Source organism: Porcisia hertigi, chromosome 36 (genome assembly GCF_017918235.1).
Source record: "Porcisia hertigi strain C119 chromosome 36, whole genome shotgun sequence".
In the NCBI taxonomy this organism is placed as follows: Eukaryota; Euglenozoa; class Kinetoplastea; order Trypanosomatida; family Trypanosomatidae; genus Porcisia; species Porcisia hertigi.
In genome coordinates this window covers 1017865-1045535 of record NC_090595.1, presented here as the reverse complement: position 1 = coordinate 1045535, position 27671 = coordinate 1017865, and the positions used below count along the sequence as shown (strand labels likewise).

The 27671-nt window shown below is 58.1% G+C and overlaps 5 protein-coding genes across 5 annotated transcripts; all 5 read right to left on the bottom strand.

The window, feature by feature from the left end:
• JKF63_00242 (uncharacterized protein) lies at positions 1–1359 on the bottom strand (the record flags this gene model as incomplete). Its single annotated transcript, XM_067896294.1, has 1 exon — positions 1–1359. One exon carries the CDS (start codon positions 1357–1359, stop codon positions 1–3), a length of 1359 nt encoding a protein of 452 aa, XP_067752451.1.
• Positions 1360–2669: 1310 nt separating this feature from the next.
• Positions 2670–3428, bottom strand: JKF63_00241 (uncharacterized protein; the record flags this gene model as incomplete). The annotated part of the gene is made up of 1 exon (XM_067896293.1): positions 2670–3428. The coding sequence occupies one exon, from the start codon at positions 3426–3428 to the stop codon at positions 2670–2672; it is 759 nt and encodes a 252-aa protein (XP_067752450.1).
• A 1079-nt stretch (positions 3429–4507) lies between these two features.
• On the bottom strand, positions 4508–5278 carry JKF63_00240 (uncharacterized protein; the record flags this gene model as incomplete). Its single annotated transcript, XM_067896292.1, has 1 exon — positions 4508–5278. One exon carries the CDS (start codon positions 5276–5278, stop codon positions 4508–4510), a length of 771 nt encoding a protein of 256 aa, XP_067752449.1.
• Positions 5279–16494: 11216 nt separating this feature from the next.
• On the bottom strand, positions 16495–19050 carry JKF63_00239 (uncharacterized protein; the record flags this gene model as incomplete). The annotated part of the gene is made up of 1 exon (XM_067896291.1): positions 16495–19050. One exon carries the CDS (start codon positions 19048–19050, stop codon positions 16495–16497), a length of 2556 nt encoding a protein of 851 aa, XP_067752448.1.
• Positions 19051–19702: 652 nt separating this feature from the next.
• Positions 19703–25117, bottom strand: JKF63_00238 (uncharacterized protein; the record flags this gene model as incomplete). The annotated part of the gene is made up of 1 exon (XM_067896290.1): positions 19703–25117. One exon carries the CDS (start codon positions 25115–25117, stop codon positions 19703–19705), a length of 5415 nt encoding a protein of 1804 aa, XP_067752447.1.
• Positions 25118–27671: the final 2554 nt, after the last annotated feature.

Genomic DNA, 27671 nt, shown 5'->3' with positions numbered 1-27671 from the left:
TTAGGTTACCTTGACCGTAAAGACCCTCGAAACGGTTTTGCTGCTCTCATCTCGGTACAGCACCCCCCGGGCCCGCACGCACCACCGCCCAGCGGGAAGGTAGAAGGGCCTGTCAAATGGCAGCCATTGCGTCGAGTTCACGCGCTCAACAGTGTAGTATAGTGCATCGGCGCGCTCGCACACAATGGGCTCCCTCTTGTTGTGGTTCACAGCGATCGCAGCTGCCGTCTCTGTGAAGAGAACCGAAGTCTCGGTGACGGGATCGATAACGCACTGGTACCCCGACACTGCCCCTGAGGTAAGTGGCACTACAAGGCTCTGCCGTCGGTCCCACTGAAGCCGCGCCGCCTCGATCGCTGCTGTATTGGTTGCGTCGAGCAGGGTACGGCTGCCATTGGCATGTTGAACCGTGTATGAAGCGGCTGTTACCGAAACAAGGGTGCGGGTGGTGATGTAGCGAGTGTCGCAGGGGTGAATGACAGGAGTGGGGGCCATGCCCGAGACGTCAAGCGTATGTGTAAGGTGGAAGTTCGGTGGTGCAGGAGACCGGGCAACGACGGATGACGGGTCCATCGGGGAAGTTACGTGTGTGTTAGTCGAAGAGACTGGAACTGCAGGGGCCTGTGTCATTGGGTTCATGCGGTACCTGCTAAGGTCTACTTCAATCTTCTGCTGACTCTGCTGCGGTGATGACCCCGCGATCAGTCCCGAATGTTGCGTGCCGCTTGGTGTGACGGGCGTTACGGCAGCGTCCCCAGTAGTATAGCCGAAGCGACTCAGCGCCGTGAAAACGGACCCGTTGACATCGTCTGCCTGGAGACACGATAGTAACAGTGGGCGCTCTGCGGTGTGAAGCATTCGCGCACCGAATTCAGCGTCGCGGGCGATCAGGCGATCGATGTCCATCACTACCAGCGTTTGATGCTCGTTTACGTACGACAGCGCCAACATCTCAGGGATGAGAGGCACCATCCTATTGCCTTCTTCAACTGTCGGGTGGAATGTGTCGAATATGTGCTGCTGCATCGTTGACTCGGTGTCGATTTTAGATGCCGGTTTCTTCTTGAAGTCGATCCAATGCAGTTCCCCTTGGAAGTCCAAAAAGTAAAGCAGGTGCGTGCTGGGGTGAATACGCGGGTCCCCACGGTACAGTTGACCGAAGGCATCCCCCGCCTCAAAGAGGTCATGGTTGGTACGGGTGACGCTCTTGAGGAAGCGAGAGTCGGTCGTTTTATTTGTACTCCAGAGGCGGATGCGCCGGCACCTACCGAACCGACAGATAAGAAAGATCAGCAGCGTCGCCAGCACCACGAAGGCAACGATAATCGCGATGAGCACACCAATCTTTAGATCTTGCATTGGGAGTTGAATACGAAGGCGCTCTTTTTTTTTTTACCTTCTCCCTTTTTCTTCCTCCTGTGTTGCCGTGGATTTGTACGTTTACATCAACGCTCCCCAAAAAGAGACAAGCGCGCACACACACACACAAATACATAATATGGAGATCCCCCCGTCTTGGCACTAAGCTGTCTGTGCTTGTGATGCTCGTGTGGGTCTCCGTCTACCCTCCCCCACTACACGCTGCTGACTGGGCGGCACACTTTCTCTAGAGAACGTAGGAAGTGAATGCAGTGCGAGGAGGCAAAAAAAAAATGTGCGGCGTTGTGATGTAGGCTTTCGCCTCCCTCCTCTCTTCCTCCTTTCGGTATCCCCCGTTTGGTCTACGGATGCCTGAAAAATAGAGCAAGGAAAGAGTGGAGAGCAGCACTGGTCGTGTGATGAGGACAGGGCGCCTGTGTGGCTCATTCACCCAGACACACCGGAGACGGTGCCGTGTGTTAGTGCGCAGCAGTCGACCTCAGCGCACAACTGCGTGAGGAGTAGAACTGCCTACCTGGAGTAGCTGAGGTACGGGGCTCACGTTATTTACAACAACCGATGCGCCCAGTCAAGTCATTTACGGCTGGGGTGGTGGTGGTGGGGGGGGGGGGCAACCGGAGGGTTGATTAGGGAGGGGGTGGAGCGACAGAAAGTGATACAGTATTGAGAAAACCAAGGAGAGGTGGGTGGTGGTGGTGGTGGTGGTGGTGGTGGGGGGGTGCAGACTAGCTACAGAGATGAATGCTGTGCTGCGCTGTGTATTTTGCTGAAAACCCCAGACCGATCCCGTTCCTGTGTCTGTGCATTTGAGTGAGAGGAGGTATCACGATATCCCCAGTGCACGTCTAATATTACTCAGCCATAGGGCGCGGCGGGAGGGGGAGGGTGGAGGTGGGACGGTGATGCGTTTTGCAGTGTTCGTTTCCTTTTTCTTCTGGGGGCTCAGAAAAATACAAAATAAGCGCACTGAGAGAGGAAACATTTCGCCATGACACAAGGGCAATTGTAAGAGGCGATGTGCAGCGAGAACAGCTCAGAGGAGGAGGAGGACGAGGGGCTGGCAAGACACGGGGCACCCCTTACAGACACACATGCGCCATCACAGGCATCTTGATCTAGAACGTGTGCAGCAACAAAACAAAAGGTGATATACAACATGGAAAAGATGTAAACATACCGCTAGACCACCAGTCGGTGGGGAGAGAGCAGGGTTCATGCACACGGCAGTGGGCAGAGCAAACCGATCGGGTGGAGTTGCCCACCGGACGCGTTCATCCACCCTTTTTTGGTTACTCGTTCACGTGGTACTTATTCCTGAGGTACTGAAGATAGACCCGCAGTTTTGGTTCTTCTGATGCTCGCAAACCCAGTGGCGGATCCTCGTGATGCTTCGCCAAGAGCGTCTCAATCGTGTATATAAGCTGCTTCTTTTCTGGAGACATGCTGGCGGCTGATGGAGATGCCGTAGTACTATGGCGAACTTGCTGCTGCTTCTGGCGCCGCATCGCCGCTTCCAACACAGGGTTGACTGAACACTCGGAATTGCCAGAATTTGTGTGCGGTGGCGGCGGAGTGACCGGAGTTGAGACCGGCGAGCTTGAAAGGGTTGGCGGGGAAAGTGAGGGCGCCAATGGGTGTTCCTTACCGGGAGCCACAGATCTGGTGCTACGTGCGCCGTCCGCGTGTTGAGGACGCCCACGGGCCTCTTGTGCTTTGTTGCGCTCTTCGATGAGGCGTGCGCGACGCTCTCGCTCGGCCTCGCTGTTTGGGTCTAGGCGAGAGGCGCCCGTCCCCGGTGCACCATTGGTGGCTGAGTCTTGACCAACGACCCTGCCCAGATGACGACCGCTGGTGCTGCAGATTTCGCATACTCGCAACTTCGTCGTCTTGCCATTGGAGTCGACGCTTTCAGTGTTGCGCGGGGCGCAGTCGTCACACACAGTGCGGCGACACATATCGCACGTATGTTTCCACAGTGTCAAGCTGAAGCCATGTTCACACACGGCGCACCGGTGACTGGGTTTCAGAGCGTCTGAGGACTTCCCCATTTTTCGCCCCTTTTATGAATCCTTATCGAAAATGTAACGTATCCCCCCTCCCTTGGGCACCTCCTCTTCTTCCTCCTGCGCTGTGTTTGAGGAAAACAATACCGCAGTCACATCAACAAGGGAGAGCAGAAAAAAATGAACGGGGTAGCCCCGCCCCGCCAAACCACAGAGGAGGGGTATCGTTAGCAGCAGTAATACTAGAAAAACGGCGAGTGGGGCACCGGTGAGATAGTGGTGCCTTGAAAAGTATATATATATATTGATGCGTACACAATACTCTTCAGCGTAAGGAGAAATCTTTTCCTCATTCCCCCGTGTGCAGCATCACAGAAGGGAGCCGGGAGAAGCCACGATTCCACCACCCGAAAAAAAAAGAAAAAAAGAAATGAGTGACGAGAGAGACAGAGGGGGAGAGAAACGATGCAAAAAATGCCTCCGATTGCTTCAGGAAACATTCCCGTTGATGTGACATGGTGCCGGTGAGCCAAACGCATGCGAATAAGTTCGTGGGGCTTACGGGACTACGCCAATTAAGCATCACTGCCATGTCTCCCGAAGACCGGCTAATGCAGCGCTCCCGCGGGGAAGACATCGAAGTGCATCCGCAGATGCGTGCCAGTGTGCTTACCGGCCAAGTTTACGTTCTAGTCCGCGTCAATCTCTTCTTTCCTGCTTCCTCACTTTCAAAGCGATTTTTTTTCCTGGCAAAAAGAAAATTCGCTGTGCGACCCCCCTCCGATGTAATTCCACTCGACAGCACGACCTCTGCTTCCCTCCTCCCCCCTCCATTGAGAACGTGTATTCCCTGCAAAGCAATCCTCGTTTAGCAGACAACACGAGCAAAGGGGGGGGGGAGAAACAAAAACAGTGAACGCAGACCTGCTGAGTTTACATGGCGTCCCATGCGCGTGCGTGCGCGCTTGTGTGTGTGTGTCATGAAGTTGATGTAATGTACATGTGCACGTTCGCTTGGGTGTGAACATAAATGTGTATATATTTTCCATAAAGAAACGCAGGCCGCCCCACCCCCCTCCCCATAGGATGCATGCATGCCTGCATGTGTGTGTGTGTGCCTGATGTTAGGAGTCTTCTGCTTTCCGAGCTTTCAGCTGAAGGTCAATGAACGCCGAGAGATCCAGCGCAGCGGTTGGCACCCCCGTAACGAGTGGGTCGAACATTTCTGCGATTTCTGCTTCGGTCAATGGTTCTCTCGTCTCGACGGCTGCCTGGCGAATGCTCTCTTTTGTGATAAAGCCAGCAAACGACTTGTCCTCAAGCAGTTCAAACGTATACGTCAACTCCTCCTCGTAGCTGCGGTGGTTTAGCTTGCGCAAGACGAGCTGCTCAAAGACTTCAAGATCGATGCCATCGCTGCCATCCAGCAGTTGAGAGCGGTGAGTGACAAATTTGTCGTGGCTCTCCGCAGCGGCAGCCTGCTGGGTTGTCGGGGAGGTGATTCCTACAATGGACGCGTTTTCGGATACACCCGCTGGACCAAGTAGAGGAATGTGCTCAGAGAAGCTCATTGTGCCGGCAGCAGGGAGAGCGCAGGCATCGCTGTCCGCATTTGCCATCACAGAGAGTGAGTCTTGTGTTTCGGCACTCATGACATTACAGAGTGGCTGATGTGCAATCATAGACCGTTTTTTCTTTTCTCCCTCGCGTTCCCTCGCCACTGCGTCCTCGGCATAGACGATGAGTTTAAGCAGTTCCGATCGCGTCACTCGCTGACCGGTAATGGTGTGCAAGGCGCGCCCGACCTCCTGTATGGTGATGGTCCCTGAACCATCTTCGTTGAAGATGTTGAAGATCTCTCTAATGTCTTCGCGCAGAAACGCTGAGGTCGTCATAGATGACCTGACCGTGGCGAACCCACGCGTATACGTTTGCACTGATACCACTGGCGATCTCGACTATATGTCGCGTGTGCGTACACACGGTGGGATTCGCAACCGCTGTACTGCGCGGAGAAAGCGGGGGGCAGTGGTGGGGGTCAAGCAAAGGGCCAACTTGTGAAATAGTACGCGTTTTTTTTTAGAGGAGGCCAAAGATGAAAAAAGGGAATATGTGTGTGTGTGTGTATGGGGAGATGCAGCGCGACAAGGGCATGAGTAGCGATTTCACACGCAAGTCGAGCGCGTGGAAGCTTTGATCGGAGCGTCGTCACATATCGCCGCCGCCATGCGTTTTCACAAGACGTTGTGTGTACGCCAGATTCACCATACGCGAATCTGAAAGCACATCTGCATGCCTGCCTTAGAACCCAACGTACACACAAAACAGCTTCAGAGCTGCCACATCTACAAAACGCCAAAAATCACGATATCCGTACTCGTTGAGCTCATTGCAAGTCAGCGAAGCAACATCGAACGATCTCCAAACAACGCTAGGATTCACCTAGGACAAGGGCCCACATTGGAACGCTCACGGATCCACCAAGCCCGGAAACAAGACACATCGCCAGCCATACCCCGGAGACCGACGTGCTCTTGGGTGTCATTTCCCTCGAGAAAACCACCAACGTAGCTCTGGGATGCTGTGACAGTGAACCGTCGTAGGGGGGGGGAGAGATTTAGTAGTTGGGAGAGAACATCCGAGTTGAGAGGAGAAAGGCAAAACATCTAGAGCAGTTGGCGAGAGATCAGTTGCGTTGGTACGCAGGAGTGTGGTGTTGTCTTAGCTGCCTCGCGGTGCTTCAGGATTGGAAAGGCGCCGCTGCACAGGCATTGCTGCAGCACACGCGGGCCCACGGAGCAGGCGCGCGTGTGCAGCCACGGCGCCACGCACGAGAGAGACAGGCACCAGGACATTGATGGCAGGCAGAGACACGCATACGCACATGTGCGCGGTCACCGCACGGGGCACAGACGGTTTCACACACGCCACAGCACAGCATGCACGCAGAGCACCACGCACCGCGCGTGGCGCAGCGGCCGTGGCAGCGCGCACCACCGCGTCGTCGTGACGATGTGTGTGTGTGCGGTAAGCCCTCTTCTGCGTGGCGTGGCGGCCGCCGCGGTGGCGGCCTGCCCGTCCGCCAGCTGCTCATGGCTGTACGTTTTTATGCGACAGGTGTACGTGTACCCCCATTGTCGCGTGTGTGTTGCCCAACGTTGCGTAGAAACCACCGAGTGGGGAGACTGGCGCAGCACGCCCGTGTCACGTGGACACGGGCCCCGCCGCAGGACGCGCAGGTGCACGCCCTTTTCGCATCCGAGCGCGTGCGCGCACGCGACGCAAGGGGTGGATGCACGGCGGGTGCGCCGCCCGTAATGGCACACACTGCACCGCACACAGCAGCACGCGAGGTGCTGCCGGCACGGTGCAGCGCGCACCGATAGCATCTGCCGCAGGATCACCCGCACACCAGCACAAGTGCCGGCGCGGAGATGCAGGCGCCCCGCCCTTCGCTGAGGGGGAGCCGTACCGCGGCAGCCGGTGGCCCCGCTGGTCGACGTGCGAGCAGCAGGTATGTACGGCGGTGCCTTGTGTAGCTGTCTGGGGGTTGCCCCCGGCACCCGGCACTTGCTGCCTGCGGCACACACTTTCACACCAGAGTGCGAACGTGTGTGACGTATTTTTTTTTTTGTAGGCGAGGGACTTTGGCTCAGGACCCGCGTCACACACGAGATGCGTGCGTGAGCGCGGCGCCCCAGTTGAGCAGTCAGTCATGTGCGCGGTGGCGCTCCGGCGCACTTGCTTGAGTGCGAGAGCGGAGCGTGTTAAGTGCGGCTGCGGGGCGACGATGAAGGGAGGACAACGGGTTTGCTTGTGGGCCCCTAGGCGTCGCTCGCCGCGGTCGTGGCGGTGGTGTATGTGCGTGCGTGTGTGCCCCCTGAACGGGCGTTGCTGGTGCTGGAGTATGGCGATGTATACGACTGTGAGCGTGTCGGTGTGTGCATGCTTGCCTGCCAACCGGTGCGCTGGTGCCTTGCCAGTGCGCGTGCGTGGATGTTGGGACTGCCTGCGTCTTCCCCGAGGGCGGGTCGTCGCGAGGAGGGACGCCCCGGTACGTGGTGCCAGTGGCGCTGTGCGCGGCTCGGCACCGTCCGTTCTTACCGTCGTGCGTGAGCGCGGGTGTGACGCCGCGCGCAGGGGGGAGGGAGGGCCTCGAGGTGCATATCGCACCCTTCACTGGATCATCATTTCTCTCTTCTTTACAACAGCCACACAGGCGGGGGGGCGCAAGTGTAGGACGAGATGTCGGCGACGCGACGTACACGTTCTGGTGCTTGCCGCGGTACTTTATGTATCTCATGGGGCACATCCACACAATTCATAGTGTGAGGAAGCCGCAAGATGTGCATTGGGAGATCAAATGTGCGCATCTCGGCGCCAAACCTGAAGAGAGCCGCAGAGGGGAGCAAGCATAATAGAAGCAGAGAGTCTCGTGCTAGGGCCCCCCCCCCTCCCGGCTGTCTTCTTTCTATTGCCCAGATACTCATCGTTTCTCTCTCCCCCCCTCTCGGTGGTGCTTGAGCGCATAGTTGGGGTAGTTGCGTTGGTCTTGGTGGAGATCAAGAGGAGCAAAATACACCCGAGGAAGGAAAAACAAACAGACAGACACACACACACACACACACACACACACACGGGGAGGAGGAGGGAGGAGGGGCACGACGAGTTGGGGTCGAGGGTAATGCATTACTCGCACAGGGAAGTTGATTGGGGAAAATACACAAAACAAAGCATGAAAGGGAAGCAACAGAGTAAAGCATATCCTCTCGGCCCCAACAACAAAAGATGTGTCGGAGGGAGAGCGCACACGCAAACAGACATTACCGTTCAGGATGCAGTGACCACGTACACATTTGTTTCCCATACACCGACATCTTTCTTTGCGTGGCGCAGCGTCACCACCAACTCAGACGCAAGTGCTCACCAACCAGAATGCCGAGGGTGTGTGCGGGGGTTGCGTGTAGGGTCGCTAAGAGAGAAAGGGAGAGAGTAGAGAGGGTGCAGATGAGATGCAGCAAAACCAGGCCTGATCAAAGGCAGCGTACACTACCCATGTAGCTCTGGGATGCTGTGACAGTGAACCGTCGTAGGGGAAAGGGCAAAACATCTAGAGCAGTTGGCGAGAGATCAGTTGCGTTGGTACGCAGGAGTGTGGTGTTGTCTTAGCTGCCTCGCGGTGCTTCAGGATTGGAAAGGCGCCGCTGCACAGGCATTGCTGCAGCACACGCGGGCCCACGGAGCAGGCGCGCGTGTGCAGCCACGGCGCCACGCACGAGAGAGACAGGCACCAGGACATTGATGGCAGGCAGAGACACGCATACGCACATGTGCGCGGTCACCGCACGGGGCACAGACGGTTTCACACACGCCACAGCACAGCATGCACGCAGAGCACCACGCACCACGCGTGGCGCAGCGGCCGTGGCAGCGCGCACCACCGCGTCGTCGTGACGATGTGTGTGTGTGTGTGCGGTAAGCCCTCTTCTGCGTGGCGTGGCGGCCGCCGCGGTGGCGGCCTGCCCGTCCGCCAGCTGCTCATGGCTGTACGTTTTTATGCGACAGGTGTACGTGTACCCCCATTGTCGCGTGTGTGTTGCCCAACGTTGCGTAGAAACCACCGAGTGGGGAGACTGGCGCAGCACGCCCGTGTCACGTGGACACGGGCCCCGCCGCAGGACGCGCAGGTGCACGCCCTGTTCGCATCCGAGCGCGTGCGCGCACGCGACGCAAGGGGTGGATGCACGGCGGGTGCGCCGCCCGTAATGGCACACACTGCACCGCACACAGCAGCACGCGAGGTGCTGCCGGCACGGTGCAGCGCGCACCGATAGCATCTGCCGCAGGATCACCCGCACACCAGCACAAGTGCCGGCGCGGAGATGCAGGCGCCCCGCCCTTCGCTGAGGGGGAGCCGTACCGCGGCAGCCGGTGGCCCCGCTGGTCGACGTGCGAGCAGCAGGTATGTACGGCGGTGCCTTGTGTAGCTGTCTGGGGGTTGCCCCCGGCACCCGGCACTTGCTGCCTGCGGCACACACTTTCACACCAGAGTGCGAACGTGTGTGACGTATTTTTTTTTGTGGGCGAGGGACTTTGGCTCAGGACCCGCGTCACACACGAGATGCGTGCGTGAGCGCGGCGCCCCAGTTGAGCAGTCAGTCATGTGCGCGGTGGCGCTCCGGCGCACTCGCTTGAGTGCGAGAGCGGAGCGTGTTAAGTGCGGCTGCGGGGCGACGATGAAGGGAGGACAACGGGTTTGCTTGTGGGCCCCTAGGCGTCGCTCGCCGCGGTCGTGGCGGTGGTGTATGTGCGTGCGTGTGTGCCCCCTGAACGGGCGTTGCTGGTGCTGGAGTATGGCGATGTATACGACTGTGAGCGTGTCGGTGTGTGCATGCTTGCCTGCCAACCGGTGCGCTGGTGCCTTGCCAGTGCGCGTGCGTGGATGTTGGGACTGCCTGCGTCTTCCCCGAGGGCGGGTCGTCGCGAGGAGGGACGCCCCGGTACGTGGTGCCAGTGGCGCTGTGCGCGGCTCGGCACCGTCCGTTCTTACCGTCGTGCGTGAGCGCGGGTGTGACGCCGCGCGCAGGGGGGAGGGAGGGCCTCGAGGTGCATATCGCACCCTTCACTGGATCATCATTTCTCTCTTCTTTACAACAGCCACACAGGCGGGGGGCGCAAGTGTAGGACGAGATGTCGGCGACGCGACGTACACGTTCTGGTGCTTGCCGCGGTACTTTATGTATCTCATGGGGCACATCCACACAATTCATAGTGTGAGGAAGCCGCAAGATGTGCATTGGGAGATCAAATGTGCGCATCTCGGCGCCAAACCTGAAGAGAGCCGCAGAGGGGAGCAAGCATAATAGAAGCAGAGAGTCTCGTGCTAGGGCCCCCCCCCCCCCCTCCCGGCTGTCTTCTTTCTATTGCCCAGATACTCATCGTTTCTCTCTCCCCCCCCCTCTCGGTGGTGCTTGAGCGCATAGTTGGGGTAGTTGCGTTGGTCTTGGTGGAGATCAAGAGGAGCAAAATACACCCGAGGAAGGAAAAACAAACAGACAGACACACACACACACACACACACACACACACGGGGAGGAGGAGGGAGGAGGGGCACGACGAGTTGGGGTCGAGGGTAATGCATTACTCGCACAGGGAAGTTGATTGGGGAAAATACACAAAACAAAGCATGAAAGGGAAGCAACAGAGTAAAGCATATCCTCTCGGCCCCAACAACAAAAGATGTGTCGGAGGGAGAGCGCACACGCAAACAGACATTACCGTTCAGGATGCAGTGACCACGTACACATTTGTTTCCCATACACCGACATCTTTCTTTGCGTGGCGCAGCGTCACCACCAACTCAGACGCAAGTGCTCACCAACCAGAATGCCGAGGGTGTGTGCGGGGGTTGCGTGTAGGGTCGCTAAGAGAGAAAGGGAGAGAGTAGAGAGGGTGCAGATGAGATGCAGCAAAACCAGGCCTGATCAAAGGCAGCGTACACTACCCATGTAGCTCTGGGATGCTGTGACAGTGAACCGTCGTAGGGGAAAGGGCAAAACATCTAGAGCAGTTGGCGAGAGATCAGTTGCGTTGGTACGCAGGAGTGTGGTGTTGTCTTAGCTGCCTCGCGGTGCTTCAGGATTGGAAAGGCGCCGCTGCACAGGCATTGCTGCAGCACACGCGGGCCCACGGAGCAGGCGCGCGTGTGCAGCCACGGCGCCACGCACGAGAGAGACAGGCACCAGGACATTGATGGCAGGCAGAGACACGCATACGCACATGTGCGCGGTCACCGCACGGGGCACAGACGGTTTCACACACGCCACAGCACAGCATGCACGCAGAGCACCACGCACCACGCGTGGCGCAGCGGCCGTGGCAGCGCGCACCACCGCGTCGTCGTGACGATGTGTGTGTGTGTGTGCGGTAAGCCCTCTTCTGCGTGGCGTGGCGGCCGCCGCGGTGGCGGCCTGCCCGTCCGCCAGCTGCTCATGGCTGTACGTTTTTATGCGACAGGTGTACGTGTACCCCCATTGTCGCGTGTGTGTTGCCCAACGTTGCGTAGAAACCACCGAGTGGGGAGACTGGCGCAGCACGCCCGTGTCACGTGGACACGGGCCCCGCCGCAGGACGCGCAGGTGCACGCCCTGTTCGCATCCGAGCGCGTGCGCGCACGCGACGCAAGGGGTGGATGCACGGCGGGTGCGCCGCCCGTAATGGCACACACTGCACCGCACACAGCAGCACGCGAGGTGCTGCCGGCACGGTGCAGCGCGCACCGATAGCATCTGCCGCAGGATCACCCGCACACCAGCACAAGTGCCGGCGCGGAGATGCAGGCGCCCCGCCCTTCGCTGAGGGGGAGCCGTACCGCGGCAGCCGGTGGCCCCGCTGGTCGACGTGCGAGCAGCAGGTATGTACGGCGGTGCCTTGTGTAGCTGTCTGGGGGTTGCCCCCGGCACCCGGCACTTGCTGCCTGCGGCACACACTTTCACACCAGAGTGCGAACGTGTGTGACGTATTTTTTTTTTTTGTGGGCGAGGGACTTTGGCTCAGGACCCGCGTCACACACGAGATGCGTGCGTGAGCGCGGCGCCCCAGTTGAGCAGTCAGTCATGTGCGCGGTGGCGCTCCGGCGCACTCGCTTGAGTGCGAGAGCGGAGCGTGTTAAGTGCGGCTGCGGGGCGACGATGAAGGGAGGACAACGGGTTTGCTTGTGGGCCCCTAGGCGTCGCTCGCCGCGGTCGTGGCGGTGGTGTATGTGCGTGCGTGTGTGCCCCCTGAACGGGCGTTGCTGGTGCTGGAGTATGGCGATGTATACGACTGTGAGCGTGTCGGTGTGTGCATGCTTGCCTGCCAACCGGTGCGCTGGTGCCTTGCCAGTGCGCGTGCGTGGATGTTGGGACTGCCTGCGTCTTCCCCGAGGGCGGGTCGTCGCGAGGAGGGACGCCCCGGTACGTGGTGCCAGTGGCGCTGTGCGCGGCTCGGCACCGTCCGTTCTTACCGTCGTGCGTGAGCGCGGGTGTGACGCCGCGCGCAGGGGGGAGGGAGGGCCTCGAGGTGCATATCGCACCCTTCACTGGATCATCATTTCTCTCTTCTTTACAACAGCCACACAGGCGGGGGGGGGGGGCGCAAGTGTAGGACGAGATGTCGGCGACGCGACGTACACGTTCTGGTGCTTGCCGCGGTACTTTATGTATCTCATGGGGCACATCCACACAATTCATAGTGTGAGGAAGCCGCAAGATGTGCATTGGGAGATCAAATGTGCGCATCTCGGCGCCAAACCTGAAGAGAGCCGCAGAGGGGAGCAAGCATAATAGAAGCAGAGAGTCTCGTGCTAGGGCCCCCCCCCCTCCCGGCTGTCTTCTTTCTATTGCCCAGATACTCATCGTTTCTCTCTCCCCCCCTCTCGGTGGTGCTTGAGCGCATAGTTGGGGTAGTTGCGTTGGTCTTGGTGGAGATCAAGAGGAGCAAAATACACCCGAGGAAGGAAAAACAAACAGACAGACACACACACACACACACACACACACACACGGGGAGGAGGAGGGAGGAGGGGCACGACGAGTTGGGGTCGAGGGTAATGCATTACTCGCACAGGGAAGTTGATTGGGGAAAATACACAAAACAAAGCATGAAAGGGAAGCAACAGAGTAAAGCATATCCTCTCGGCCCCAACAACAAAAGATGTGTCGGAGGGAGAGCGCACACGCAAACAGACATTACCGTTCAGGATGCAGTGACCACGTACACATTTGTTTCCCATACACCGACATCTTTCTTTGCGTGGCGCAGCGTCACCACCAACTCAGACGCAAGTGCTCACCAACCAGAATGCCGAGGGTGTGTGCGGGGGTTGCGTGTAGGGTCGCTAAGAGAGAAAGGGAGAGAGTAGAGAGGGTGCAGATGAGATGCAGCAAAACCAGGCCTGATCAAAGGCAGCGTACACTACCCATGTAGCTCTGGGATGCTGTGACAGTGAACCGTCGTAGGGGAAAGGGCAAAACATCTAGAGCAGTTGGCGAGAGATCAGTTGCGTTGGTACGCAGGAGTGTGGTGTTGTCTTAGCTGCCTCGCGGTGCTTCAGGATTGGAAAGGCGCCGCTGCACAGGCATTGCTGCAGCACACGCGGGCCCACGGAGCAGGCGCGCGTGTGCAGCCACGGCGCCACGCACGAGAGAGACAGGCACCAGGACATTGATGGCAGGCAGAGACACGCATACGCACATGTGCGCGGTCACCGCACGGGGCACAGACGGTTTCACACACGCCACAGCACAGCATGCACGCAGAGCACCACGCACCGCGCGTGGCGCAGCGGCCGTGGCAGCGCGCACCACCGCGTCGTCGTGACGATGTGTGTGTGTGCGGTAAGCCCTCTTCTGCGTGGCGTGGCGGCCGCCGCGGTGGCGGCCTGCCCGTCCGCCAGCTGCTCATGGCTGTACGTTTTTATGCGACAGGTGTACGTGTACCCCCATTGTCGCGTGTGTGTTGCCCAACGTTGCGTAGAAACCACCGAGTGGGGAGACTGGCGCAGCACGCCCGTGTCACGTGGACACGGGCCCCGCCGCAGGACGCGCAGGTGCACGCCCTGTTCGCATCCGAGCGCGTGCGCGCACGCGACGCAAGGGGTGGATGCACGGCGGGTGCGCCGCCCGTAATGGCACACACTGCACCGCACACAGCAGCACGCGAGGTGCTGCCGGCACGGTGCAGCGCGCACCGATAGCATCTGCCGCAGGATCACCCGCACACCAGCACAAGTGCCGGCGCGGAGATGCAGGCGCCCCGCCCTTCGCTGAGGGGGAGCCGTACCGCGGCAGCCGGTGGCCCCGCTGGTCGACGTGCGAGCAGCAGGTATGTACGGCGGTGCCTTGTGTAGCTGTCTGGGGGTTGCCCCCGGCACCCGGCACTTGCTGCCTGCGGCACACACTTTCACACCAGAGTGCGAACGTGTGTGACGTATTTTTTTTGTGGGCGAGGGACTTTGGCTCAGGACCCGCGTCACACACGAGATGCGTGCGTGAGCGCGGCGCCCCAGTTGAGCAGTCAGTCATGTGCGCGGTGGCGCTCCGGCGCACTCGCTTGAGTGCGAGAGCGGAGCGTGTTAAGTGCGGCTGCGGGGCGACGATGAAGGGAGGACAACGGGTTTGCTTGTGGGCCCCTAGGCGTCGCTCGCCGCGGTCGTGGCGGTGGTGTATGTGCGTGCGTGTGTGCCCCCTGAACGGGCGTTGCTGGTGCTGGAGTATGGCGATGTATACGACTGTGAGCGTGTCGGTGTGTGCATGCTTGCCTGCCAACCGGTGCGCTGGTGCCTTGCCAGTGCGCGTGCGTGGATGTTGGGACTGCCTGCGTCTTCCCCGAGGGCGGGTCGTCGCGAGGAGGGACGCCCCGGTACGTGGTGCCAGTGGCGCTGTGCGCGGCTCGGCACCGTCCGTTCTTACCGTCGTGCGTGAGCGCGGGTGTGACGCCGCGCGCAGGGGGGAGGGAGGGCCTCGAGGTGCTTATCGCACCCTTCACTGGATCATCATTTCTCTCTTCTTTACAACAGCCACACAGGCGGGGGGGGGGGGGGGGCGCAAGTGTAGGACGAGATGTCGGCGACGCGACGGGCTCTCATAGTGGAGAGAGGGGGGGGGGAGAGAGAAGCAATTGATAGGTCTAATGTGTGTATGTATCGGGGGTGGGGTGGGTAACCGGGCAATGGGGTGTTGTGTGAGGGACTAACGTGAGAGGTAATGGAAAAGGCACTGTTGGTGGACGGTTCACGGTGCAGGGAGAGACTTTCTGGAGCCGCGAAGCATACAGAATACACTGCGTAGCATAGGGAAAAAGATTGCAAAGAAAATGGGAATCGGCGGGAGAAGAAGAGGGGGGGGGGTGCAGGAGGTCGGCTTAGGAGGCGACGACCAGAACGTTGATCTCTGCGAAGACTCCTACATTCCGGCTCGATATGGTGGGACCAATACTGAGCAGCATCCGAGGAAGGATATGGTACATGGGGTGGGAGGGATGAAGACTGAGAAACCACAGGCATGAACGCGCGTTGAGTTGTCGGCCACAGATTTCTTCGTCGTCCGTGGTTCCGTCACAACAGAGTGGTCGGATCGCGATGTCCATCTGGGAAGCTGTCTTTTCTTCTCAGAGGGACATGGGCTCCGTTGCCCTTTAATCGGTCTGTCAGAGGGCCGCTCCCGCGCGGTTGCACAGTAATAATTGACGGGTGTCAGGGCAAAGTCGACTCTTTCACCTCAGAACGTCTTTTTCCCCCTTTGACCCCCCCAATCTCTGTCCACTCCTCCGGGCCCCACATGTAGAGTCACGGTAGATCCTGTTATGTCAATCGACACATGGCGCGTGTCAGTGTGGTACATGCTTACCTCAGGAGGAGGCAGTGAGAGTTGGGTGACACGGGCTTGCGTCTGATGTCGAGGGTTGCTGCGACGCAGCGCCATTCACTACGTGCTGGACGACGGCAACGATGAATTTTTCATTGATCACCTTTCTCTTGCAGGCATGTGAGCAGCTCTACCAGGAACATATCGACATTCGCAGAGATGTAGAGAAGCGCTCGGCGTTCTCCCCCTCCTGCCTCCCAAGTAAGGCATATAACAAAGAAAAACAGCGATAATCAGAACGCTAATGCGTTTAACTGCACTGCCAATGATTACACAGGATGGTGCACGAGACAGTCGAAGAGGGGGAGGGTGGGGGGGGGGCGCGTGCGCACCATAGAAGAGAGAGAGAGAAAGAGAGGCGCCTTCGAAACGGAAACAAAAAATTAACCACGAAAGAAGAAGAGAGCGCCACACACACACACACACACACACACACACACACACACAGAGCAACAAAGGGGTGGGTGGGCGGAGAGCCCCACAAACAACGGCACGCCCCATCCACGTTTGCAGGGGTGCGCCACACCATGAGGACCCAAAGATACACGTAGTTTGACGTAAGGGATTCTTCTCAAATACAGCGGCTCGCGAACAAGAAAGCTGGGGCAGTAGCAAAAAAAGAGGGTAGGGGAGAGGGCATGAGCGTGTCCTTTACAATGGACGATTCCTCCACTTTCTTCACACTTTAATTCGCATACGCGTGCGTGCTAGAGCTGTTCCTCAAGTACTTTGATGAGCTGTGCCTCGTGGTGCAGGCGTGACTGGCGGTTCTGGCGCAGACCGTGGCGCTCCCCGGGGTACACCAGCATACTGTACGGCTTGGCATTGTCGATCAATGCCTTCGCCACATGGCAGCTGTGACCAAAGTGGACGTTCTCGTCGAGGAGGCCGTGCGCGATGTAAAGGCGGTTGCACTCATCGGGGAAGCCGCTGGCGTAGTGGCCGATGGTTGACGTCATATACGCCTCGTTTCGCTTCCGCGTTGTGCCGTTTTGAGCGCTGTGGCATTCGTCGAAGAGGGTTCCCATGTAGCGCTCTGTGTAGCCCGTGTCGTATAGTTTCCAGTCACCTACTGGCGCCCCGGCGAAGCCAATCTTGAAGACATCCGCTGCCTGGCACATAGCGAGTAGGGTGGCATAGCCACCGTAGGACCAGCCAAATATTGCCACACGCTTCGCATCGACCCTGAAGTTGGAGGGGAGACCGATCTCGGACGCGGGTGTGTTGCTGAGGCACCGCGTCAAATCGACGTAGTCGCTTGTCTCAAAGCTGCCCATGTTTTTCTTGCAGATGCTGAGGTCACGCAATCCGTTGGCGTTGCTCATTTGGTTGTCCACCACGGCAACAGAGATGCCGTGGCGTAGTAGTACTTGTATGGAGGGTTTGCACAGAATGTCGTAGTCGTTCTCAAATACCAGCTGCACGTGGGGTCCACCGTAGACGAACAAGGCTAGCGGCCCTGGTGCATCCTTGGGCGCGCTAGGCGAGATGAACACTGCAGCACTGAGTGGCACCCCGCGACGGCTCGTCACGGTTACGATGTGCGGAGTCACGATGGGGAGGCCTGCGAAGTACCGGGAAGGGTCTGCGGCTGTTGAGGGATGTGCTCCTGGCGTCTCGGCAATCCATGGGGTAGTCCTGACCTCTTTTCTCTCCTGCGGCGCGGAGACGCGACTCGCGTAGAGTTTTGCCGGTGCGGTTGCAGTGCTAGAGACGTAGTAGAGATGATCATCCTTGACACAGTAGCAGTAGACGTGTTCGTCCAGCGGGGTGAGGCGCGTCAGTGCCTCGGCGGTGTGCGGTGCACCATCTAGAGAGAGCGGCACGGAGTAGAGCGTGCGCTTCAGGCGCCCTTCCGCGTTAGCCAGGAAGTACACCCGATTCTTAGAGACCTGCTGATGGCCTGGACACACGTTCCACGTGCCTGCCGTCAGTGGTTTCCACGTTTTGGGGTCGCAGGCCCCAGTGGGACGAGCGTAGAGGTGGTAGTGTGCTGTCTCCGTCTCCGCTGCGTGACAGCATAGCACGTCGTGCGTCGTGCCGTAGTGCATCGGCGACCCAGGCTGGCACTCCACCCAGGCAAAGCCAATGTGCTGCTCCCACTCTAGGCGCAGCTCCGGCACAGCGCCATCACCGATAATCTTCGCCCCTACTTTATCGGCCGTGTCGGTATAGAGGGCCTGCAGGTCTTCTTCTTTCACGATAGGTAGCGACGCGATGGGGCAACTCATCACCGCGTAGTCCTCCTGCGCACGGCTCATGACCGAGACGTAAAGTGTTTTGGCATCTTTGAAGCCGAAGCGAAGAATGTATTCTGTCCAGGGTGCGACTTTATAAATAGCGGCGTCGGGAATCAAATGCATTTGGCGGGTAGTGGTGTCGTACACAACGAGTGTCGTGCGCGCATTTGGATCACCGACGCGAGGATACGGCATATCCTCCGTCTCTGGCGTGTAGGAGAGGCACGTGGGTTCCGTTGCCGGCACCTCAGGAGAGCCCATACTCTTGAGCAGGGCGACAGTGCGCATGTGAGAGGTGTCGGTGTAGGAGAAAATAACATACCGGTCCGTCGCGCAGTGCCCCGTGTACCGCATGAATTCTTCCTGGATAATGTAGTCTGCTACGCCGCACTGGTGGCGGTCATCTCCAGTGTGCGTGATCTGCTCAATGGCGACGGAGAGTGGCGCCTCTTCGCTCGCAGGGTTTTCTGTTACGGTTGCCTTGTACACGTTGTTGTTGTTTACAAACGTCATGGCAGTGTGGTCGTTCGGATGCGACTCGTTAAAGGACTTGACGCTCTGTACAAAGAGATTGGGCTTGCTGCCCATGGCCTTGAAGTGAGCCTTGTTTTCCTCAGACATGTAGTCGAAGAGCTTCAGGGGGGCCTTGCCTGCACGGGGCCCATTCTGGTAGTAGACATACACGTCCACGCCACTCGTGTAGAAGATAGCGCCATCGCTACGTCGAACACGAAAGCTCTTGATGCCCGTCGTCTGGCTGCGCGTCCGCTCGCGCAGCATCTCCTCTTCCTTCGTGAGCTGCTCTTTTTTTTCAACTGCTTGTGTCCCTGAGGCGATGACACGGACTCCCTCAGCGGCATCCACGCCCACTGGCGCTGAGTACAGCTCCAGTTGCTCGCCCTGCGTCCAGTAGATGCGATCACCCACAACAGAGAGCTGTTGCGGTTTGCCTGCTGCCGAAATAAAAGCGTCCCTGTACTTGGACAGCTCCTCCATGCAACTCTTCATGAGTGTGGGCGGCATGATGAGCGCGGAGAAACGTGGCTTTTGAGTTCTGGTGCAAATATGTCTACGAGGCTACAAGGAGGTTCGATGCCGTGTTTACACCTTTCTTGGATTCGCTTTCTCTCTCGAATCTGCAGTGAGGGGATGCGGGTGCGCTGTCAAGGGTACGCGTGATGGATATGGGGGTGGTGGTGGTGGTATGGTGGGGCGGCGGCGAAGCAAGAGGGGAGAGAGAGAGGCGGAGATGATGATGTGAAGGTGTTCAAGACAGCGTGGCCACTAGCAAGTGCCAAGTAGAAAGTAGACTCAGAGTACAGAGGTGTACGTTGTGTCGAAACATTGCGCAATGAAAGAAAGAGAGGGGATGGGGGGGGTGCAACGCGATGCCATTCCTACGACATGATAGCGTGAGCGCGTCCCCCCTGCAGTATACACGATCCAAGGGCGACCTGCTACATTGTTGTCATGTTGCATCGCCTCATGGTATTGTCCGTGCTCACTCGAGACTGACTAGACACCCTCCCTCTCTCCCCCTCCCCCAGTGGCCAACAGGGAATTTCTTTTGTTGCGCGGTACGAGATGATTTAGGGAAATGAGTGACTGCATGTATGCTCAGTGGCGCGCCGACACTGGGCCGAACGTACACACCCACTTTCGAGCTGTACACTAGTTAGGACACGAATATGTACTCCCCCTTCTCCCCGCGCTGAAGCAGCTCTTTCTCTATGAGGCGCGTGACGCAGCGTTTAAACTGGCTGGGAGTGACTACTATTTCATCTTCTAGCGCAACTGTGATGCGCTCCAGCAGCTCGCGATGCGAGAGAACGCGCTCCGACTTCATCATGCGCACAATACATACCTCAATCTTGCGTGCATAATTGGAGGAGTAGGCTCTAGGCGAGGTGCCGTTGATAGGTAAGCTCGGTGCGGCCTTCGCTTCTGGAGCTGCGTTGAGGTGCGCCTGTTGCATCGCTCTCGGTAATTGTCCGGGAAAGACAATTGCTGCTTCCCTCGGGTTCGCCGGCGGTGTAGCTACGCGAGCGCTGCCCCTCTCAGCGCTGTCGGTTTCCCCATTGGGGGAGGCGTCTGCTATTACCGTATCCATCGTTCCCTTCACCCACTCCTGCTGGGCTACCGCGCTTACGTCAACGACAACCTTGCACTGGTGAATCTCGCGTACACTATCGCAAAGCCTATATGTGAGTTTTCGAGTACCGGCAGCCACGCTGCGCACGACGACTTTTGCCTTGACAAGTTCGTGCAAGAGGTGGGCGAGCAGAGGCTTTGATGTTGCCACCGGAATCGCCTTGTACAGTGTGTTGAAGGTGTAGAGTTGACCACTTGCGCGGTCCAGCAATTGACACACGAGCAACGTAAGCGGTGGCCCGAGGATCTGCACGGCCTGGGACACACGACGGCCAGTACTGGCAGTGTCGCTGGAGAAGAAGTAGAAAGCCAGCTGTCCATCTCCTAGTGACCAACGTAGTCGCCGCGGCTCCAGCTGTCCGTCCACCGGCACAGTGGTTGAGGTGCGGTCGTCAGCAATGGTGCTTTGCCTTCCGTCGGAAGTCCCCCAGTGCTCACGGCCTGCACCGCCACTACCTCCTGCGCCGGGGTCGCCCATAGAAGAGAGATTGCTGCCTCTGTACGACGAGTCCGACAGCGCGTGCGCGCTGTGGTGTCGCTGCAGCGTGCTCAGTGTCAACAGCCCACCATAGGCTTCCCTGTAATCCTCTGATTCGTTGTCAGTGTCGGAGTAGCCGAAGTCACTTGCCTGATGGCCCGTGCAACGCACCGCATTGCCAAGCGCCGAGGAGAAGCCACGCACGACTGCGGCGGCCGTTACGGTGCGCTGCTGCGTGCCTGCAGCGAGAATGCCCGAGTGTTTGCTTTCGCTGCCGCGTTGCGAATAGCCGGCCTCGGGGGCGTCACTCAGACTTCTGTCGCTCTTTTCCCTCAGCTTGGCCAGCTGTCTGTAACCACAAAACGATTCAGAGTGCCCTTGGTATCTCCACTCGAAGCTTAGCACCGCGTCGAGAATGCGCTCATCCAGAAGCTGGTGTCGTTCCCACAGTTCGCACAGCCGCTGGGAGGACACCAGCACAGCGGTATGCGGCTTCCACCAGGCTTCACAAAGAATATGAACACGGTGGATGAGGCCGAAGGAGCCGTGGTGCTGGTGGATGGCGGTCACCAGCGTCTTGGCGTCTCGGACTGCCACGGGTGGCATATTTTCTGCGGCCGTGCCTTTGCCACTTGCGCGTCTCCACTGGTCCGAGTCGCCCATCTTGTTCCCCCTCATCGAACGTTCGTATGCGGCCTTCGGCTCCAAATCTCCCTCGGGGTCCGTGGGTGCAGGTGTGCCACACGGAGACAGTGGGTGTGTCGTGATGCGAGGATCGGTGATGAACAGCTCTATGTTTCTCAGGAGGGCTAGGCATGGTGCCGCCACGGACGTACCAAGACGGTAGGCCATACGGTCTGCCACCTGACGCATTACCACAAGCTCGGACTTCGATCGGCACATTATGACTTGGGGCGCTAAGTAGCCTTTTAGCAGCAACACGAGCTTATCCTTGCAGTTAAGCATAGAGGCCATGTTCAAGATGGTGTCTAGAGGATCCAGCTGGGCCGCTGGTGGTTGCTGGGCCACGCCTTGCTGCACCAGGCCATAGAGCGCCTGCGCGAGTGCCAACACGGCACGCTTTTCCACGGAGGTGAGAAAGCCTTGAAACCCTTTTCGGACAGCCGCAATGGTCAACTGGGCTGGGGACGTGGGCCCCGAAAGCGTTGTGGACATGGCAAAGTCAAACTCACCGCTGCATTGCTCGAGAATGGCGGCGCCGGGCTCTTGCCAATTCGCAGTGAAATCAGTTTCCATCAGTGGGCGTGGGCTTGCGCCATTACCGCTGACGTCATTGCCCTTGGTGTGATCGTTGAAGCTTTTGCTATCAGACTGGTTGTGCCCCCTCAGCGCCGCATACGTCATCTCCAAAAGAAAAGTCATACGAGCCAGAACGCTCTGGGGAAGTGGCGTGAGGGCGTCGATGGGAGAGTCCGCGGAGGTCCTGGCGTTTGTATTTCCTCCCAGGATTGTCGCTTGAGCCTTTTTCTCTTGCCTTGTTTGTGAGGCCAATGAGGCGCGTTGATCGGCTGCGGCTGCTGCGGCAGTTTCGCACTCTGCCAGGTAGTCGGTGAGGTAGAGCTGCACATTGGCGCTAAAGAGCTTGAAGAGTTGTTGCTGTACAGCGGCTGCTGTTCGGACCTGAACAACGCAGCGGCTTCCGCGGGGCAGAAGGTAGAGAAGAGATGGGAATCCTTCGTCTGGCGTAGTAGCCACCTGGTGTAGCTGTGCGGATAGAGAGAAACACTTTGCGCGGGGGCTACCAGCTGTAGTGAGACATTGGCCATCAATGCGCTGCCTCTCTTCTGTCTCGGTTGCACTGAAGGAATGGCGTGCAACACCGGCGTCGGTGCCGTTGTCTTCTGCCTCCGCCAGTGCTGCAAACGAGGAGTCGTTTTCATCGACAGATGTCGTCTCCCCCGTGTAGAGACTTTCGGCCACATCACCGCGACCCATCCTGCTGCCAACGACTGCGGCACAATTTCTACTTGCTGTGACCCCTCTCCGCGGGAGCTTCACACACCCGAGGCGCGCGCAACGTTGTTGCTCTTGATGCAAGACATACTTTAGGTCCAGCCCTCGGCCGCGGCGCCGAGTGAAGGGACGACCCGCCCCCTCGGCACCACCGTTCGCAACGCTCGGCGACCTTGGCGGCCAGATGACAGTGGTCGTCCTGGATACTGCATCCTCCAGTTCTGTAGAGGCGACGGAGTCACGGTCACATGTGGCGAGTTTGTTGGCACAGTCATCGCCGCCTGCTCCACCGGCGCCAGAGGTGAGAGAGCACATGGCGATCGCCAATGACGGGTCCGCACTGCAGTGACCACTATGCCAGGGGTCGTTCACGCACCTCTTCCCCTCTGAGCATCCGACCATCGCAGGTCTTGGCTGGAGTCGCTGCTGATATTCAGCGGGTTCTATGGTACACCGATGCGTATCCTCGACCGCAGCCGCACGGTGCTCTAGTCGCCTGGCGCGCTCATCCTCGTTCCGCTTCAGTGCCTCCATGCGCTGCTGCGCATCGACGCACATGACGATCCAGAGCGGCACGCTCCACTTCTGCACAAATTCAGCGACCGCAGAGTTCATCGCGGTGCATAGAGTCGGGTTGTTGTAGTTGTCCAGCGACGACGCGGCTACCTGAGTCGCTTGTGGTCTGGGCAATGTTGAGGCGCTCTTGCCTTGTACTTGGTCAGCGGAGGCTGATGTGGGCGTGCAGAGGCCGCAGAGAAATGCATTGAGGCTTTCCAGCATGTGCGTCTGCCCCCACGGAGACAAGGTGTCGAGAAAGTGCGTCGTGCCGGCATTCAGGAAGAGCAACCTGGTGCGAAGACGCAAATACGCTTGCAGAACTTCACGGAGTACCCGATTTGCGTGTGCCAGGCTACGCGGTTTGGCGGCGGTCTTCTTTTCTTGTGGAGTCTCGGACGCGTCTCGGATGGAGACGGAGGGCTGCACCGCGGCATCATCCGAAAGGTTGGTGGCAAGCTGTGACCCATAGAAGGAGGCAACACGCTTACTATGTTCAAGTAGCCTGCGATGAAGTACGTGGGCGCGGCAGTCCTCGATCATAAGAAGAAGCTTGAAGAAGTTACGAATAACGTACTCTTCTGGTTGCACACGTTGCCCTGCCCGGCAGGTCGTGCGAGCTGTGTATGAGAATAGTGGTGATGGCGGCGATGACCACAGGACGCGATCATCGTCCTCATCTCCGTCATCGTCGAGGCGTTCAGCACTGCGCCAACTGGATGTCAAAGGCGTTTCCTTCGCGAGGTTCGCCTCGTCGGGTGTGGCGTTGTCCTGCGTAGGTGCACAAGGCCCCAGTTGCCCTGCTTCTCCCGCGCCGCTGACAGGGAGAGTGTTATGGTGTCGCAGACGGCGACGAAGGACAGGGGGTAGCAAGAAAGAGAGGTGGGTGTCATTCGTTACTTCGCAGATTTTCGAAAGGTTCTCGTTCGCGATGCTTCGCATGAGGTGCCTGAGAAGGTTGACGGTGCTGGGGATGGAAAAGTGAGAACACCGCTGCTGGTGTGCTGGCTTGCTTTTCTTCAGTGCAGCTTCTTTATCGGTAGACAGGGTTGCAGGGGCACTCGCGCTGTTAGAAGATGACGCAAGTAGTGGTCCCCCGTGGCGCTGCGGCGTCCGCGACCGGTTTGTTTGAGGACGCTGCAGTCGCCGGCGACCTCCCCAGTGCAACTGCTCCTCTCGTTCTTCGAGCAATGCGTCGTAGCGAAGAAAGAAGAGGGACAGCAGCGATTTGAAGCGGCGAAAGTGCCGTGCCACAGTGACCCACACATGCGCGTAGTGTATCGCCGATGGGGTCGCATTGCCTTGTGCACTTCGCGGATCGTTGAGTTGAGTAGCTTCTGTGCGAGAGCCAGAGCTCGGCTTTGAACACCACACTTCAAAGATACGCTTCACCGCGTTGCTCCACGCCTCAGACAGGTTCGGCACTTGGTGGAGAAACGCATCGTGGTTGCCTCCTGGTTTTCGCGATGACACGCTGGACATCTGCCCAAGCACCCCGGGGTCCCAAAACTCCAAGTGTGGAAGAAGATCACATGGGAATGATATGCGATGCTCCGGAGTGGACGCTGAGTCGTACTGCCGCATGTTCATCGGAAGCCGTATGAGATTATTCGACGCGATCGCCAGGTGATTCGCCCACGCAACGATAGTCACCCACAGAAGATTCTGGACAATGTGGAAGGAGTTGTAGCGGGCATCCTCCGCCACGTGGCGCACGCGTGAGAGCAGGTTGTACACATGCGCGTGAGTGGTGGTGCTGGAGGGTGGAGGGTTTGGGGACGGGGGGCCTCCCGTCGAGTAATTGATGTCATCTGAGCCACCGTCGCTGTCCGGCAGGAACGGATATCGGCGGTGCGACGCAAGAGAGGCTCTGTAGAGCTCCGCGTTCACCACCTCCCATTCTTGGGTTAAATCACCAAGGGGCACGGTCATGTCAGACGGAAATGAAAGGGGAGGGAGTGGCCTGGATGTGTCCGTGCGTGAGGGGCAGAGTGGGAGGGGGGGGGGATAAAAATCAAATCCAGAAGATCCCCGCCAAAGCAAAGTCTGCTCACGACCGCCGAGAGAGAGAGGCGGTCCACCTCGGCTTCTGCCCCTCCTACTTCTCTCTCAAGCGAAAAAAAAGGTTAATAATGAAGATATGTACGACGTCACAGAAATAGAGCCAGCGTAAGGACAGAGGTACGGAGATGCACAAAACAGAGAAAAAAAACAGCGTTGTTTGACTGGTTCGTCTGATGGCACGTCTGTCCGACGCACCAGGGCTTGTGCACGCCGAAGTGACTAGCGAGGATGTGAGGGATCACGTTAAAAGGGGTGAGCGGGGTAGTGGGGGGGGGTGGAAGGGGGGGTGGAGAGATACCCGGAGAGGAAAAAACGGCGTTGCGGGAAAAGAGGTTCGGACTACTTTACGCAGACAGTGGGGCTGCCCAGCTATTCGATCTGCGCGATACCGAATCAAGGAAGTCTGCTGTGTAGCAGAGAAAGGAGCAACTAGGAGCAGACGCAAAAAAAAAGCAAGCTGAAACGTGATGATGATGCACGCTTCCGTGGTGCAAACGAAAAGGAGTAAGCGGGATATGGCGACAGGTCTGGGCGCGGCTAAGCGGTCAAAAGGTTGAGGCTTACCCTGCTAATGATGGTGATGGTCCGGACCTCTAGGAAAAAAAAAAAAAACGCAGCAGTGGGCGACTCGGGTGAGGAGGTGAGGGGGTTGTCGTCGCAACCAAGAGTAGAACTTCACTCCCAGGACACCCGACAGAGTCCTCCCTTACGGCGCCTGGTGGTTACGGACGTCCACGAACTCGAGGTCCAGAGGGGGGGGGGGGAAGAAGAAGAAAGGGTGACTTAGACCGAAAAACCAAACATGTGGGCAGCAGCCACGCAGAGCGTACACACACACGAGGGGCAGTCACAACTGTGGGTGATCTGTACAAGGGGGTGTGGGGGAGGAAGGACAGGTTGGTGTAAGACAGATGAGCGTTTAAAAGAGGCGAAAGAGTGTAAAGAAGAAGTTCTATGCCAGTCTCCGCGCAAAGAACTGAGAGCGTCACCCGATGCATGAGAGTCCAGAGAAAGAAACAGGGAGACCCGGCATTCGTACACACCTGCATTTGCACAGACTCATTGCAGAATGTTGAGAGAGGCGCCGCACGTTTGAGGCCTTTCTCTTGTCTTTGGCAGGTGGAGCGACGCTTCACCTTCACGTTGACGGCACCTCTGCTCTTGCTGAATTGCGCAAGGGTCTACACCAGAACAGCCCTGCAGTCAGCGCTGCACTCCATGACACTCGGCGAATTCGCCCGCAGACGAGCGGAGCCGCGACCTTGTGTACCAAACACAAAGTGATGCACCCAAAGAGCTGGGGAGGTGAGACAGGCAGTGGGAAGGATGCGTGGCTGAGGGCTCTCTCTATTGCGGTTGGTGTGGTGTCTCCGTGAAATCGCAGCAATCGTATGCACACACACACACACACACACCTATGAGGAAGATGAGGAGCGCGGGGGCGAACCGCTCACGGCCTCGGCGTAGCTCCTTTTTCGCCTCGTTTTTATTTCACTGTCCTCATCTCACACGCTGGTGAAGGAAAGGGAGGTACTTATCTGTTTCTCTTTTTTTTTTGTTTTCGTCTTTGTATAATGGGAGGAAGGGGCGGTTGTAGCAGAAAAGGAATACACACACACACACATACACACACACAAGGGATTGTCAGGCGCGCTCGTACTTCACCCAAGATATGCAACTTTATGACGTTCACACATCAACAAAGCGAGAGGCGTCGGTCGGCTGGATTGAGGCTCACTTTTTTCCTGTCAGCTTCGGCGTGACGACGACTTTTTGAGAGTGGCGGCATCGAGGACCACCGGCACGGACGCGAGCGCAGGCTAGTCGTTTTGAAAGGGACAATTGATGTCGGTGCCAGAGGCGATGCCGATGTCGAACTCGATGGAGTCTCCACCTAATTGGCACGGGGTAGCCACAGCGAGAGCAGCTTATCCTCCCCACACCACACGAGTGAGTCTTAAGTACCCCTTTTTTTGTGTTCTTGCTCCCTACCCTGAAGCTCGAGCAGGCCAGTGAGCAACCATCGCTGCCATCTCTGAGAATCACGTCAGTCTCTATCAGCGCTAAGTGTACGTTGTCATTTTCCTTGCAGGCTAGGGCGACTCCAGGCAAAGTGGAGTCGAAGGAGAAAAAGAAAAACACTGCTGGGCGAGATAAAAAAAAATAAAACGCTTCGGTGGCAGGCCTGGTGCCGTTTGTATGTAGACGGACGTTGGATTAGCTGGGTTCAAAATGCTTGGAGGAATAATCGTAAAGAATGTTTTTTTGTTTTTTTTTGGGGGGAGGTGCGCTTGTCACAGTGTCGATCACCACTTCTATCGTGCGTGAGTGTCTGTGTGTGCGTTTGTCTGTGAATGACTCAAAGTCTTTATCACAACGCACAAAGGACGGAAGCGAAAATTTAGAGCCACACACCAAGAGA